The 16,676-nt window shown below is 37.6% G+C and overlaps 2 protein-coding genes across 2 annotated transcripts; both read right to left on the minus strand.

Annotated features, from left to right (window-relative positions):
- Positions 1-846: 846 nt before the first annotated feature.
- LOC134334120 (chymotrypsin-like protease CTRL-1) lies at positions 847-4,976 on the minus strand. Its single transcript, XM_063016304.1, has 7 exons — positions 4,928-4,976; positions 4,718-4,821; positions 3,511-3,590; positions 3,328-3,409; positions 2,535-2,709; positions 1,387-1,517; positions 847-1,256 (listed from the first exon to the last, which is right to left on the minus strand). The coding sequence occupies exons 1-7, from the start codon at positions 4,971-4,973 to the stop codon at positions 1,095-1,097; spliced, it is 780 nt and encodes a 259-aa protein (XP_062872374.1). The 5' UTR covers positions 4,974-4,976; the 3' UTR covers positions 847-1,094.
- Positions 4,977-6,865: 1,889 nt separating this feature from the next.
- On the minus strand, positions 6,866-14,911 carry hsc70 (heat shock cognate 70). Its single transcript, XM_063017236.1, has 9 exons — positions 14,822-14,911; positions 13,509-13,718; positions 11,536-11,741; positions 10,490-10,642; positions 9,526-10,081; positions 9,216-9,418; positions 8,868-9,066; positions 8,439-8,671; positions 6,866-7,451 (listed from the first exon to the last, which is right to left on the minus strand). Exons 2-9 carry the CDS (start codon positions 13,711-13,713, stop codon positions 7,266-7,268), a joined length of 1,941 nt encoding a protein of 646 aa, XP_062873306.1. The 5' UTR covers positions 13,714-13,718; positions 14,822-14,911; the 3' UTR covers positions 6,866-7,265.
- Positions 14,912-16,676: the final 1,765 nt, after the last annotated feature.

A 16,676-nucleotide genomic window follows, 5' to 3' on the forward strand; every position in this document is an offset into this window, starting at 1 on the left:
ATAAAAAGTACAAAAACATAGAAAGTATTTAAAAGTGTTTTATGCTTACTCATTTTGCCTTTTTCCTTAATGAGTTATGTCTTAGCTGACTAAAAAGATCCTTTCGAGATGCAGTGTTCTGACAATATGAGCTGAGGGAAGGAAGTAGGAGGAGTGAAAAGATATATTTTCTATTGTTTCATTAGTACATTAGTAATTATAAAAAGCAACAAAGCTGATTAACATTTGTGTAGTATTATCATTATGTATACTCCTCTTGTTCTATGGTTAAAAATGACCTGCTATCATTAAACTCTTAAAAAAAAACAGCTTAATTAAATTTTATTTAATTATTTTGTGTAAGGAAACATGTTGTCATTTACCACAAACTTGTGAATAACTGGGGTCAGTCTAGAAAATTTAAATACCAATGTTAGAAGATCTTATCTGCTGATAATTGTATTAATGGATCATTTTTGACCCTTAAAACAATACCAGGGTTAAAAGACAAATTTCTCAAGTGTACCTAGATAAAACCAGAAAATCATTTGCTTAACCCCTGTTATTAACATTATACATGTGATAGAAGCTCTACATCTTTCATTGCCACTTCTGATATTTTATCTACTGAAAACAAAGCAATTACAAATCTCCTTTTCCTCTAGACTCTTCCTGTGTCCTTTCCAACTTAGCAGTAAGTAGGTGTGTGCATTTCTTCATATCTGTTTAGGGGATTTATAGTACTTTTATGGTCCGTAAGTGTTAAATTGATATTGCTAACTAGAATTCATTTGTTCTTTGGCACACCAAACACGAACAGTTACCATTTTCACATTTTCATATACCAGATACAAGTTATTTGACCTCATGTTTTATTATTGAACAAAATATTTCAAAATGTTTACTTTTGTAGCAAACTGATTCCAACCATTTACAATAGGTGTCTTAATCACAACAAAACATTTTATGGATTTTTTTTTTTTTTTGAAAATTTGCTTGTACAAATTTCCAGTACATGACCAGCTGAAAAACCTCAGCTGTTAACAGACACATACACAGGAAAACAAGACATTAGAAATATTGGTTCTCCTGGTCGTCTGAGGAGCTGCTGGTGTTCAGTTCATTGCAACTGTCTGGTCAATCCAGCCACGCAGATAAGAGACGCGAGCATAGACAGCAGGAGTGCGCACATTGCAGTTGCTTGTTCCCCAAGACACAATACCAACTTGATACCAGACGCCAGCACTTTCACAGACCAGTGGGCCACCTGAGTCACCCTGCACATAACATCCACACATACACATGTGGTAAATAAATCTGGGGTCAAAAAGAATGAAATGAGCTTATAGGTTATATATTTACTTATTGTGTGTGTGTCTGTGTGTTTGTTTGCCTGTATATGCTCACCTGGCAAGATGACACTCCAGAGGCTCCAGCACAGATCATAGCATCTGTGATCCTATTCTGGCCCCAGTACTGCATGCACTGAGCCTGGCTCAGTATGGGCAGGGCAGTCTGCTGCAGGATATAGGGGCTTGCTAAAAAATACAACCAGACACAGGTTAGAACAAAATAATCAGTGAATGAACGGCTGAGTGAATGTCACCCAGATGTGCCAAATGTGCTTCCTCTGGCACGTGTCTTCAGCTGTGTCCATTTGCATGTCTTGCTTCCAACAATAGTTATTTATATCTCAATTATTGTCCATGTCCCCTGCTTTGTATCTCGCTCTCTAGTAAGTTTTCTTAGCTGTGTGCTTTCTTCTAGTGCCTAATTTACTTCTCAGTTAATCTATCACTAAACAGTTAGTTCCTAGCCTAGTTGCATAATAAAAATAGCAATTTAACTGACACTTCATGTAATTGACACTTCAGTCATTTGCAATGCTATTAGGAAATTTAATCTCAGCACTAGTCTTTTGCAAAGCTACTTCAGGCCTGAACTGCTTGTTCTACGTCTCACATCATTTTATTTGACTACGTTGCTTCAAAACTTTATTTAGTTTTTTAGCTATTCATACGTGAAATTGCTTACATTTTTCTGTCGTAGCTTCAGCTTACAGAATAATAACCTTCCTTGTAAAAATGCAAATGTTAAATGTTTTAACTGATTGTGTAGTCACAAAGACAGAACTAAGTTGAGACTAAAGACTTTGCTTCTCTTTAAAAGCACTCAAAGAAATTGTATTGTGTAGATTTACCACTATTTCCCAATTTAAAGATAATTCTCTTTTTGAGTGTGATTTTTACTGTGCAGGGCTGGATGATCATAACTGTCAGTCTTTAATTAGCTAAACTGACTGATATTCCATACAATCTGGTGAACTGGATGATTAAGTTACATAAAAATGTTTTATACAGTATAGATGATAGATTTCAAATTTACAAAATGTAAAATGTGTTTTTACTTAACTTTGTTTATCATGTTTTATTGATGATCTGCAATTATTTATTATGATAAATATGCACTAATAAAGAACATCAAAGAGGAATCAAATATCCATGCCTTGCAAACCTATAATGACGGCTAACAGATAAAACAATAATTGCACTCACATGTATATGCAGTTTTGCCCCAGCCAGTGGTCACACAGCGTGTACCAGCAGCAACATTGGTGCTAGCTAAGCACACAGGGGACACACGATTGGTCATCTGAGCTGGAGAGGACAGCTTTAGCAGGGTGACATCATTGTTGAAGTTTTGGCTATTATAGTAAGGATGGGTGATGGCCTGGGAATGAGAGAAATACAAACTATGAAGAATAAACCGGAAGATTAATACATTAGATTAGTAAATATTACTCCCAGTTTAGCAAGCCACTAGCTGAATTTATTATTTGTTAGACAGCTTCTCCAAGACGCCTGAAGCCAGTCGGTACCTCTTTCTAAGTGTGCTGGATGATATTTATTAGTGTTGTTTAACTGAATACTTATAAGCCACTGGTGCATACTGTATTTGCATAAGGATCTAAAAAAATATTTATGGTTAGTAGTCCCCAAGCACTACCAGTAGTAACACTGGTATATAGAAATTGCCTAGATTTGTGCCCCCTACCTATATTGGTAAGAGATTTTGTAAGTCTTTTTTGCTCCCACACAAAATTTAAGGCCAGTTATGCTCTTTTATAATAATAATAATAATAATTGGACTTTTGGAATTTTGGACTGTCAGACATGAATGGTTATGGTTTTGTACAGTGTAATCTGTCGATCCGCCACCTACAGGGTAAACATTACCCAAGGCAACATGTTTTGTTACTGAAAGCTTATGAACATCAAAGATAAAGATAAATGTATTATTGGTTGTGATAACATTGCAAAAGAAGTCAAAAAGACATCAGAATGATACCTTGGCAATATTTTTAACCTGAAGGGGCTCAGCGTTGGATGCGCGATCATGCTCTCCAATTACTACGAGGTGACGTGAAGGTCTGCAGAATGAGAAGATTAAAAGAATATCATAGAACAGTACAGCAGTGCAGGATACAATTCAGTAATTATAGTTATACTGAAATATAATTGTTTTATTTACGTCACACGGCAATGGGCAGCAGTGACGACCCAGTACTGGTTGAGGAGAGATCCTCCACAGAAATGGAAGCCAGTAGTGTCCTGATTTGCAAAGAAATTACATTATTGTCTTTAAAATATGGATTTGGATTTACATTGATTGCAAATAGTAAAGTGTTTGTGAACCATGTATAATAAAAACAAGTTTGTTATTTTTTCATTTTATTTTATTTTATCAGCAAAAACAGGTCCATGATATTTTTGAATTTTCACTGTCGTAAATTATAAGATTCTGTAACACAGGTGGCAATGTCCACAGTCGTGTAAACTTGACATTGCTATTATCTCAGAGGCTACCATGAGAGAAAGAAGCTGATTATGTGAGTAAAGAAAAAAACATAGCTAAGAGAGTTTTATTGTAGGATTAAACAAAGATCAAGTTATTTGGCCACAATGTTTGAAAGTATGTTTGGTGAAGAAAACCCGACAACACTGTACCCATAATCAATCATTTAAACCTAACAGCACTTTATCAATTGTCAAGCATAGTTGTGATCTATGACAGTTTTGCCACCAGTAGAAAACCTGCAATTGCAAAAAGTAAATCAAATGTTGAAGAACAAAGTTTACCTCAGAATTCTTTAGCACAACCTCAAACTATCAGCCAATAATCCTAGAGGTAATTGAGTGTTCCAACAGATCAACAGCCCAAAACACATCTTAAAATGAGCTTTTGCAATATCTTCTCCAAGGACTATGTAAACTGTAAAGTCAATTGTAAAGTCTGCACTGTAATGTCAAGTCTGTGCCAGACAACTAACAAATTCACTTGAATTCTGTGAAGTAAAGTGGTCAAGGTCCAACCAGAGTTGTGCCTGATTCTTGTTGCCTGAAGCTATCAAAAGCAGTTGATACAGAGTTGGGAGACATATAATTAAATATTATATGTGCTGTGTGTATATTTTTGGCCCTACAGCCTGTCATATTTTCCAAACCCCCCTCCCCCAAAAAAACCTAAAGAACCCACATAATACACAATGCACCTTTACAGCTCTAACTCGAAACTTCTTGCGGAGCATTGACAGCACAATTACACAACTGCAGAGAAACTCTGGTTTCATATTTACTCAATGTTACTCCTTTCTCTTTCAAATGAGAAAAACGACATACTGCAGCTTTTAGTTCAGATATAATCTGACATGCATTACTCATAAAATGGTACATGTTACCTGGAGTGAAACCTGCCATGGCCAGGATCCAGAAACTGCATTCTCTCCATTTACAATTCTGTTGTAGCCACTGATCTGAGGCTTAGTAGTGGGCACTCCACAACCTGTAGAATATTTTACCAGAATTAAAGCTTTTTTTTTTATATATAAAAGTTAAATTAAACAAACCAGTTTTCATTACTGTTGATGTGGAGCTGTCTGTATACTTACCCAGTGTGGATGCCACAAGAGCAAGGCAACTGATGATCCAGAGCATTGTGCAGACTAGCCACTGTGTTCCTAACCTGGCATACCAGCCACTCTTTTATAATCCTTTTTATATCTGATAAAGCTGGGAAAACCACAAGATGCGTGGGAGCACCTGGAAAAATCCCACAGTGTGGTTAAAATATTATCTCACCTTATTTTTGAAAAATATACTACATGTACATCAGCACATCAACAACACTAACCTTTAGCAAAAGGTTGAATTAAATATGTGTTTATATTGCTGTTATATATACATACTGTGGTCATTTCTATCATAGAACTAGTGGTACCTCAAAAGTAACTAAAATAATTAAAAGAATGACTTTGCCAAAAGAGAGGAAAAGAAAAGTTTAAAGACGACAGTTTGTAAGAATAACAGCAGACAAACTGGACAACAAAGCTACATGCCATCAAAAGGTAAAAACAGCTCTTAACAACTTTAATATCTGTGTGTAGTTAGGTATGTTCTACCTGTGTTTGCCCCTAAGTGTGAGTAAGTAAATGCATAAATAGGTAATGTCCTGCATGCTGGATTATTATTTAATACATATTATTATTGATGAATAAAAATAATTAATTTTATAATATTTTTATAATAGCTGATCAGAATAGCTCCAATACATATGCCATATTCCTGTGTGCCAGATGCAAATACACTAGTACAACACAGTAACTGGGAGAAAGGATTGAACCCATGTTCTCACTAACTTAAAGCTGTGTGGCACCAACACTACCTACTGCGCCACTGTGATGTCTGTATCAAAAGAAGATCATCAAACCAGGTACCTACAGCTGTGCTGCACCTACACTCAGTGTGCCCATGTGGCCCTTGAGTATACCCAGTTAAACCTTAAAATAGCTCTGTGTTTGAGCCTTTTCAGTGTCAAGGCCAAAATTAGTGATATCAGGATGTACTGACTTGCCCACAGCGTTTTCTTTTGCAAAGAGACACACTTTTACATTGCATGTGATTTAGTTATGTTTGTTTCAAGCAAATCAACAATTATTTCTATTTATGGTTGCGCCACCTGCAAGAACTGCAACCATAAATAGTTTGGGCCACCAACTAAATTTAAAAATGTCATGCAACACAGTTCAAATGAACACGCAAACACACACACACACACACACACACACACACACACACACACACACACACACAGGAACTGAAATTAACAGCCCAACAGCAGTGTTACCAACAAAACTCCTTGGTTCCTCTAAAGGTTTTTTCCTTTAATTTTAAGGGAGTTTTCCCTTGCCACTGCCGCCCTCAGCTTGCTTAACAGGGGTTTTTGGTCTGTCGGTCCTGGATTCTGTAAAGTTGCTTTGAGACAATGTTCATTGTAAAAAGTGCTATACAAATAAATTTGACTTGACTTGAAAACTATGAACTTTGCTGGTGCTAAATAATCAAACCCTCACTGCATAGCAGCACTGTTATTAGTTACCTCATGTCTTACCTACATTTTGATGAAACTTCCAAAAAGGGATGATATCCAATCTGTGCAGAATGTTTCTGGTGCAGTTGTATTACAGGTAGGTGTGACATCTTTTGGATCATCAAATGCCTGAATGACCAATCCACTGTATAGATAATACTAAATACTAAACATACAGCATATTTAATCAATACATAATAGAACTGACTGTCCATAATAAAAAAAGGACAAAAAGTTATGATTCCAATTAAATTAATAGGAAATGTTTAAGATATGTGGGGAGCAGAATATACAGACTGTTTAAAACTCCCTCCTTCCTGTGCCAATGGAAAGATCAGAACATCATTATGGAGTCATTTAGCAATAAAGTGGTTAACAGTGTTATAGGGCTCTGGAGTTATGATCAAAAATAAAGTTACAATTTGTCTTGTTTTCAAGGAATAAAATACAGGACACATAAATATAGAGAATCCATTTTATTTATTTATTTTGTTTTACTCAAATGCTACCATAAAACTGTTAAGACACTGAACTAAAGAATGATCTGTTTTGAGGAAGTCTGGCAGAATGTGAAGTTAGAAAAGAGGAAATAAGGGCATAAACTACTAACCAAAACCTAACCAAAGAAATCTGAGACCATTACGAGACGACCTGGAGTGTATTGACAAAAGACTGCAAATAAATCTGTATGTTGTCATGCAAGACACATCCAGATTTGGTCACCGGCTGTATGTTAGTATGCCATTAGCTGCCATTAACAAACTCTAATGAGAGCAGTTGGTGTGAAATGGGTGGAAAAAATATCTTTTGAATGTGTTACTGATGCCATGGATTTCTCTGTGTGTTTGATGGACAGGGGTTTAATCAACCTCCTCAATGGTGGGACCAGAAGAAGAAGAAGCACCTCCTGCACCTCCAGGAAAACCTGCACCACCAGGCATTCCACCTGGCATACCCCCAGCGCCCTGGTACAGCTTGGTGATAATGGGGTTACAGACTTTTTCTAGTTCTTTTTGCTGGTGCTCATACTCTTCCTTTTCTGCAGTCTGTGGAACAGTGTCAGAGAGAAACAGAGTAAGAAAACAAAATCTGAAAATGTATCAATGTAACACACAATTCCTTTATTAACCTCTTGAGACCCTGTGGACACATATCATTATGGAAATGGGGAAAATGTAAAAAAAAAAAAAAAAAATCAAAGCCTGGGTCTTAAAGTGCTTCTGAACTTGTCAGTGATACTGGTCATTGTAATAATATTTTTATTTAATCTTTTTATTATTATTGAAAAGCTCTCATTGCTGAAAAACCCTTTGTTTCTGCCTTATACTGTTATAATTAGGGGTTATGTGCTATGTTCTGTGCTAGTTTTGTGCTGTGCTATGCAGAATATATGACCAAAGATATGTGGACACATATCAGCTTGCTGTACATCCCATACAAAAACCATCTGCATTTATATGGAGTTGGTCCCCCTTGCTGCTATAACAGCCTCTAAAAAGGTGTACCACAAATGTGTGCTACAGTGTGTCTGTGCCCTTCAGTAAAAAGGGCATTTGTTCAAATCTCAGCTGTCCTTTTGGCCAGTCAGGCGCCTACACAAATGTGATTCACTACTTCTGATTGGATAGCAGAAGCCCTGCGATAGATTGACACCCTGTTCAGTGTATTTCTGCCATGCGCCCAGTTATTCCTGGTATCCCTGCCTGCACAACCCTGACCAGAATAAAGCAGTTAATTTTGAAGAAAATGAAATGAACTAAGTACATGTTACACTTTTGGTTTCAAACACAGATTTGGTTTAGGTAGGAAGCATTCAGTAAGCCTGCATTTTAAATGTAAAACTATGCCATTTGCTCTTTGGTCAATAATTTAACCAACTGAAGCAATTTAAACAGAATCAACCATGCAAGAGGACCATTCATTTTTTTCTTTTAGTTTAGGGTTACTTTCATCAGTAAACAGTTTATTATGACTTGCAAATCACACAACATTTTAAAATTAGTAAACCTTTTTTTAGGTCCTATAATCTTTACCTGGTTCCTGTCCAGCCAGGCAATGACCTCATTACACTTGTCCACTATGGTCTTTTTGTCCTCTGGACTGATCTTGTCCTTGAGATTATCGTCCTCCACTGTGCTCTTCATGTTAAAGGCCAGAGACTCTAAAGCGTTCTTGGCTTGGACCTTTTCCCTCTGGGAATCATCCTCTGCCTTGTACCTGTCAGCTTCCTGCACCATTCGCTCAATGTCCTCCTTAGACAGGCGGCCTAAAAAGTCAGAGGTCATTTAACGTGTAACTTGGTGTAACATAAAGATAAAGGGTGTGGTAAAAATTCTTACAAAAAATGGATTATGTAGGAGGTCTTAAATGGTGAATACCCAGAAAATGAAAGGGGTAAATGGGTAAATGCAACCTTAGACAGGAAATAAATAAGAATTTAAGAGGCTGATTGCTGTCTGTACCTTTGTCATTGGTGATGGTGATCTTGTTCTCCTTGCCAGTGCTCTTGTCAACTGCAGACACATTGAGAATGCCATTGGCATCAATGTCAAAGGTCACTTCAATTTGTGGCACACCTCGAGGGGCAGGGGGAATGCCAGTCAGCTCAAATTTGCCTAAAATGTTGTTGTCCTTCGTCATGGCTCGTTCTCCTTCATATACCTGACAACCAAAAAGCACATGACCATGTTGGGTTAAGCTATCAGCTTTTAGACAACTGAATAAAAAAAATAATGAGGACAAAAAAACAACGTCTATTGTTGTACAAAGCTTCACAATTGTATAATCTGCATTTCATAAAGTAGGAGTACCTGGATCAACACACCAGGCTGGTTGTCAGAGTAGGTAGTAAAGGTCTGGGTCTGTTTGGTGGGGATGGTAGTGTTCCTTTTAATGAGCACAGTCATGACCCCTCCAGCAGTCTCAATGCCCAGAGACAAAGGAGTGACGTCCAGCAGCAGCAGATCTTGGACATTTTCTGATTTATCTCCTGACAGAATAGCTGCCTGGACAGCTGCAATGTAATATAGGAAGATACAAGTCTAGAAAAAAATATTTTAAGAAAACAAATAATGGCTATTCACTAACTACTAACTAATAGATACAGCTTGATTCTTGTACCTGCTCCATAGGCCACAGCTTCATCAGGGTTAATGCTCTTGTTAAGATCACGACCATTGAAAAAGTCTTGTAGAAGTTTCTGGATCTTGGGAATGCGAGTTGAACCTCCAACAAGGACAATGTCATGGATCTGTGACTTGTCCATTTTGGCATCACGCAAGGCCTTCTCAACAGGCTCTAGAGTACCGCGGAAAAGGTCGGCGTTGAGCTCCTCAAAACGTGCCCTTGTGATAGAGGTGTAGAAGTCAGCACCCTCATAGAGTGAGTCAATCTCAATGCTGGCCTGGGTGCTGGAGGACAGGGTGCGCTTGGCACGTTCGCATGCTGTTCTCAGGCGGCGTACTGCACGTTTGTTGCCCGTGATGTCCTTCTTGAATTTGCGCTTGAACTCACCAATGAAGTGGTTTACCATACGGTTGTCGAAATCCTCACCTCCAAGGTGTGTGTCTCCGGCCGTGGCCTTGACCTCAAAGATTCCATCCTCAATGGTCAGAATGGACACATCAAATGTGCCACCACCCAGGTCGAAAATAAGGACATTACGCTCACTGCCAACCTAAGACAGTTGAGTGTAAACAACATTGTCAGAAAAAAAATCTTTTTTATTGTATAATGAATTTTAATTATGAAGATTACTATGCTTGCTGTATTTCCAGACCCATCAGTTTAGTTAACATGAATTACATTTTCAGTCATTATCAAATCAGTTTTCTTCATTTTTAAATAAATTGATTAAAAGAAGCCTCATAAATAGATAGTGTCACTCTTGATTAAAAAACAGTGAAGGTATGCCGCCCCTGCAGCCCAGAGAGCAGGCCCATATTGGTCTCCTGGCCATGGATGCATGGATGGATTATTTTCAAACAGAGCTGCTGTTACATTTTTAGCATTAAGTATTATTTTCAATTACAAAGTGATGCTAAGATTTGTCCCAACTGAAAAAAAATGTAAAAAATTTAGATACCTTTTTATCCAGCCCATAGGCAATGGCTGCTGCGGTTGGTTCATTGATGATGCGGAGGACATTCAGGCCGGAGATAGTGCCAGCATCCTTGGTTGCCTGACGCTGGGAGTCGTTAAAGTAGGCCGGCACTGTGACAACAGCATTTGTTACAGGCTAAACCAAAAGCAAACAAGAATGTTATGAATGAAAGTTCATTGATCTTATCTTTAATTAAAAAATGGTAATCCTAATTCAATTTTTATTTTTGTTTAGTGGAGTATTTGTATTTTCAAGTGAGTAAGAATACATTTGCCACTTCTGACTATTACCAATGAAAATAATAATAATGGAATAATAATCTAGCTGGTTAGAACTCAAGCATCTCGTGAGAAGAACAATTGCTTGACCAAGAACATGCAAATACTGAGGTTTTTTAAACAGGAAAAAACAATTATAAAAAACTCTCAGAGGTGAGGGTGTTAGCAGACTGTTGTTTTGACGGTTATGGTTTCTTTACATCAAAGATGAAATTTTTTTTTTTTTTGTGACCAATTTACAAACTTATCCATAACATTACTACATTTAAGCCAAAGGAATGTGTAGGCAGCTAAAGACAACTCACGGTTATTGGGTGATAAAAGAGGGTCCTGAAAACTGTTAATGCAATATATAAATATATAAGCTTTAAATTGCTGAATTCAGCTCAGTAGCCCTACTACCTCATGCAATTAGGTTTGGAAAGAGTACCAAACTTTTACTACAAAGTTGATTATTTTACTACAAAGAAATTTGATTAACTGATTACTTATATACATGACATTCAATTACAGTGATCTTGGATGTCTTTTAGTTCTTCAGGATGACTTATACTACTGCCAATGTTTGTGTATAAATAAAGCATGAGTGTATGCCTAATTTTATGCACTTGTTGGCAATAAATTAAGCTTAAATAATCAAGTCCACTAATAAGAAAGAGTGTTTATATGAAATCACTTCCTGGTTTTATCTTAAGAAATTTCGAATTGTAGCTATTAATGTGCACAGCTAGCTTCCATAACTGTTCTTACCTTTCCCAAATATGCCTCAGAGATCTCTTTCATCTTAGTGAGGACCATAGAGGACACCTCTTCAGGATAGAAAGTCTTAATCTCTCCCTTGTACTCCACCTCCACCTTGGGCTTGCCTCCATCACTCACCACCTTAAAAGGCCAGTGTTTCATGTCTGACTGAACCACGGGATCGTCAAACCTTCGCCCAATTAAGCGCTTAGCATCTAGGCAAAGACAATGTATGGAGTTATAGTTATGTGTGATGATTTGAAGCATATCAGAGTCAGAGTCAGAGAGTCAGAGAGGTTTTATTGTCATTTCAGCTACATACAAGTACATATTGAAACGAAACAGCATTCCTCTAGGATCACGGTGTAACACGGTACAAAAAGTGCAAGACAAAACAGTGTAAATACAAAACAGTGTAAGTACAACAATAAATACAAAAAATCCTATAATAAATAACTACAAAAGATATTCCTAATTATCCCTAATCTAAACAAGTAAGACAGGACTAAAGACAAGTGTTAGTACATGATGGTGAATAGATGGTACAATGGTTCATGAGGTAGTGACATGTTGTACATTAGCAGCGTAAAATTGACAATGGAGCCTAAAAAGTAAATAAGGTGCAAAAATACAAAAAGACTTTTCAATATTTTAATAAACAGTAAAATTGGCAATGGAGATAAGTATATGACAGTATATAGTACCTTTACAAGTATTAATCACCCAAACATTTGTTTACACAAGTAAAAACCAGCCTGGGTTTCTATTTGTTAGACTGAAACATTTAATTCTAAAAGAAAGAAAGAAAAGATTTGTGCAGTCTGAAAATCCAATTTCCAAATATATTTTTAGAGCAGAAAAAACTTATCTATTAGCTTTTCCTTTTAGAATGGGTTGATGCAGATATATTAAATGTATGGTTAACTTTTAGAGGTCAAACATATGGGAGACTGTGCAGAATACAGCTGCACAATTACACAATTCTCTTGTTCAACATGCGTTTTAGTATGCCATCTAGTGGACACTATTGCTACTACACTTATATAAAACTCACTGTATATCCTAATGCCAAGTTCACACTACATGACTTTCCAAGTCGTCAGGTCGCTGTACAGTTCACACTACACGACTGGATCTCTTGTAATCGGGAGTCTTTCAAGTCGGTGTGGCTTTCACACTACACGACTAACCGGCGATAGGGGGTTTCACACTCCCCATCTATCACCAATTGGAATCCCAGGCGAGCTTCTCTGGTCTCCCAAACTACGTTTTGTCACGAAAACAAACGCAAGAAGTGACGAGAGGTTTAATGATACCACGTCCAAAAATGCACATCAACAAGTAGCGAGCGATCAAAGTTTGTGCGCAGATGTGCAGCGTGGTTTGGTGTGGACGATAAATTCATAAATATTGTAAAACTTGTGTGTGTGCGCTGATGTATTCTGATAGAAACTATATTATCCCCCTTACCACACTCATTGCCAGTCGCAACCGACTGATCCAGATATTCAACATGCTAGATATCTCTCCTCAGTCGGTGAGCGCTCGGCGACTGCTTTAAGACTCGGGTCGAGTCGTTGAACAGTTCACACACAGCGATTGAGAGCCGAGTTTAGATCGCCGAGCGAACACCAAGTTGCTCCCGAGCTGCCACATGTAGCGGCGACCAGTCGTCGAGCGAAAATCAGGGCAAAAATCGTATAGTGTGAACTAGGCATAAAGACACTTGCTTAAAGGGTGGCAAAGTTAAAGCAAATTGAGTAATGATCGGGACCAATATGGGCCTAAAGCCTAAAGGCCAGTGATGCAGTACTATGGTTGCTGTTGTGTAATTGTGTGTAACTGCTGTGTAATTGTGGGTACTATGGTTTACTTAAAACTCCTGAAATTGCGCCAAAATGTAGACTGGCTACCCTACATTGGCCCTAGAATGGGTAAATAAGTCAGTTACCACTGCCATGTTTGCATCACAGTGTCCTTACCAAACACAGTGTTGTTGGGGTTCATGGCCACCTGGTTTTTGGCAGCATCTCCAATCAGCCTCTCAGTGTCTGTAAAGGCAACATAGCTGGGTGTTGTTCTGTTTCCTTGGTCATTGGCGATGATCTCCACTTTGCCATGCTGGAAAATGCCAACACATGAGTAGGTGGTGCCCAGGTCAATGCCTACCGCTGGACCTTTAGACATTATATCTATAACCAAGGGAAAGAGAACAGTCAGGCACAGCTGTGATATAAATAAGAACTGGGCATGATGCCACCAGCTGTCAGCAGTTCTAGAAAGTCATTGAAAGGTTTAAATAAAAGACTCATTAAATCCCACTGAGGTTGTGCTTTTAAGCATAAATATAAGAAAAAAGACTTCTTTATCTTTTGGGTGGATAATCACTTCAACCTTTTAGATGTATGTTTGCCAGTTTAGTATTGCATTAACTTCTCAAGTAGTCTTAGACTATTAAAATAATCAGATACTGCTTGACCAACACATATAAAAGGGGGAACATAATATCCATATATCAGCAACAGATTACTTTACAGAGCAGTCTAACAAGATATTATTGCACTACAAGTAACAAATAGAAACAATTTTTATTGTGGTGCCATGATATCACGCTCTTGTCCGTACACAACCTCTCAGATGCCTCAGGTTGACTGTTATCGCTGGTCAGAAAAAAAGGAATACCATGACTGTTACCCAAAAAAGCAAATCAGGGTTAATTAGCATTAATTGGTTAATTGACTGTATAAACTGCCTAATCAACAAATAATTACTCAGAAAATGAAAACACTTGTCAGTGATAAAATGTATTAATGCAAATTAAATAAATAAGAGATTTTTAAGAGATTTAAAGAATAATATACAGGCTGATAAGGGCTAGAACAAAAGAGTTATAGTGAACAACTGTCAAAAGAAGAGACTGTTGTATAGAATTAATACAAGTCCTCAACATCAAACATTTTGGTATATTATACAAAACTCGCTGTATCAGGCTGCACACAATGTAGAGAGGATATTGCTCTAGCCAACAAGGTGAATGGCTGTGTCTCAATCCCCACACACTACTGTGTTTGAGATAGTATCCTTACCATCTATTTTGTCAAACTTTGTAGTACAAAAACATGCATTTTTTTACTTAATAATATATAATATAGAAAAATATATAAGTAAACAAAAGACAAAACAATTAATGTGACATGACAGCCAAGCCTAGAACCATATGAACATAAAGCTCATAAACATAGAGTCATTTCTGCAGACTGCCAGACTAGCTAACATCTCTGAGAAAAACTTTTACCTTATTTTGGAAATGTTGCACTTGAGAGAAACTCTCCGAGCTGTACTCTTCTTTAGCAATGCTTAAACACTGCAGGCCTGCTCACACTCCTGTCCTGCTGGAATCAGAGACCGAAACTCTGAATACTGGTTGAATATAACTACAGCAGCCAGAGGGATACCAGTGCCCAGTCACCTGATCCTGCCACCCAGAAACTTCTAGCACTGCTCATGTGGTCTGATCTGCCAACTATCTGCCACACAAGCACAATTACAGCTCACTGCCAATTCAGATGGTACATCCACTGTTTATTACAATATGAATGGACACACGATTACAACATTTGTAGTTTAGTTTTACATAGAAATCTATGAGGTATTATGGAGCATGGTTGAAGTGCTCAGCTGCATTAGGTTTGATAAGCATTTGCTCAGAAGAGATAAGCTCAGAAAGGGCACTGAAAATAAAGAGCGGGGTGAAGTTAGGTTAATTCCACCCCCTTTTGATTATTCCTGGTAAAGCATTACAAATAACAAAAGACATAAATATAGACAACAGAATTGTAGGCTTTATTGAGTATGGCTGTGTGTAAATAATGTGGAAGTGAATTTCTAATACAAACTGTTACTTTTAACACTTTTAATTATGTCACATATATGGTATGTCACATGATCATTGTTAAAACACTTGAAATAACACACTAATCATACTTTGATAAAGATCAGGGCTCTGCAGGCCGTTGGAGTTTTCTTAAACCAAGCTTTTTCTTATGTACCTTGCTATGCGCACAGGGGCACAGTCAAGTTAGAACAGACAAGGGCCTGATCTAAACTGTTAGAAGTTAAAATAATGTAATTTCCTTTATACCATTGATTTCCTACACCTGTTAACAATTGTTGTGGCTGAACACATTAATTCAATAATTAGATGTGGTGTTCCAGTATTTTTGTCCATATAGTGTTTGGGTTTTATAATTTGATAATTCTTTGGGTTCCCAGATGCCTTGTTCTACTAAACAGTCTTTATTGTGTCTGGTCCCCTTTGCCACCAATCTACCCAGTGCACTGGGAAGCACCCTATCCCTTTTATAGTTACCCTGGCATTACATACAGCATCTCCTTATTGAACAGCTGAAATTGTTTTAGTGGAGCATTTATTTTTGACCCACTGACACTTGAGCATCACAAGCTTGAGGCTTTCTAGAAGCAGCACTGCTCCGGTCAGCTTAGTATGTTTCTATTAATGCACCACAATCTAATCTTATTTAAAGGTCTAGCAGCTTCAGATTTTCCTTTACTAACAAACATAAGCACAGAAAAAGAAAAACAGACAGCACAACACATCTTCACAACGGAAACACAACACTGAAGCAGAAGTTCACAAACATTTTTACAGTTTTGTACCCCTGAGAAATTAAAGCCTCTGCTGAAGAATAACAAGTGCTAAAAGTGATTTGATTCAAGCAAGTACATCAGGCAAAAAACAGTATAAAAAGCAAACATGCTTTCTCTACAATATGTGTATGACATTGTCAGGGATATTAAATGTTGGGCTGATGGTAGTTACTTTTAGCACACGTCAGCACAGCAGATATGGACAGACGAAGACCTGAGTGATTTTAATAAGGGCCTAATTGTTTTGGACTGCTGATGAGGTGTGAGTATATCTGAAACAGCAAGGGGGATTTACAACACTTCTTACCATCAATGATCCAAAGAGGGAAATGCCACAAACTGGCAAAAGCTTGTTGATAAGACAAGACTCATTGATGCCAAAGCAAGCCAGGATGCACTATAGGGCGATCTGCCACCACAGTGAACAGATGTTAAAAGACCTGATGGTAATGTCCTGGTAATAGATACAACAGGGCTTTTTT

This window comes from Trichomycterus rosablanca, chromosome 20 (assembly GCF_030014385.1).
Source record: "Trichomycterus rosablanca isolate fTriRos1 chromosome 20, fTriRos1.hap1, whole genome shotgun sequence".
Classification (NCBI taxonomy): Eukaryota; Metazoa; Chordata; class Actinopteri; order Siluriformes; family Trichomycteridae; genus Trichomycterus; species Trichomycterus rosablanca.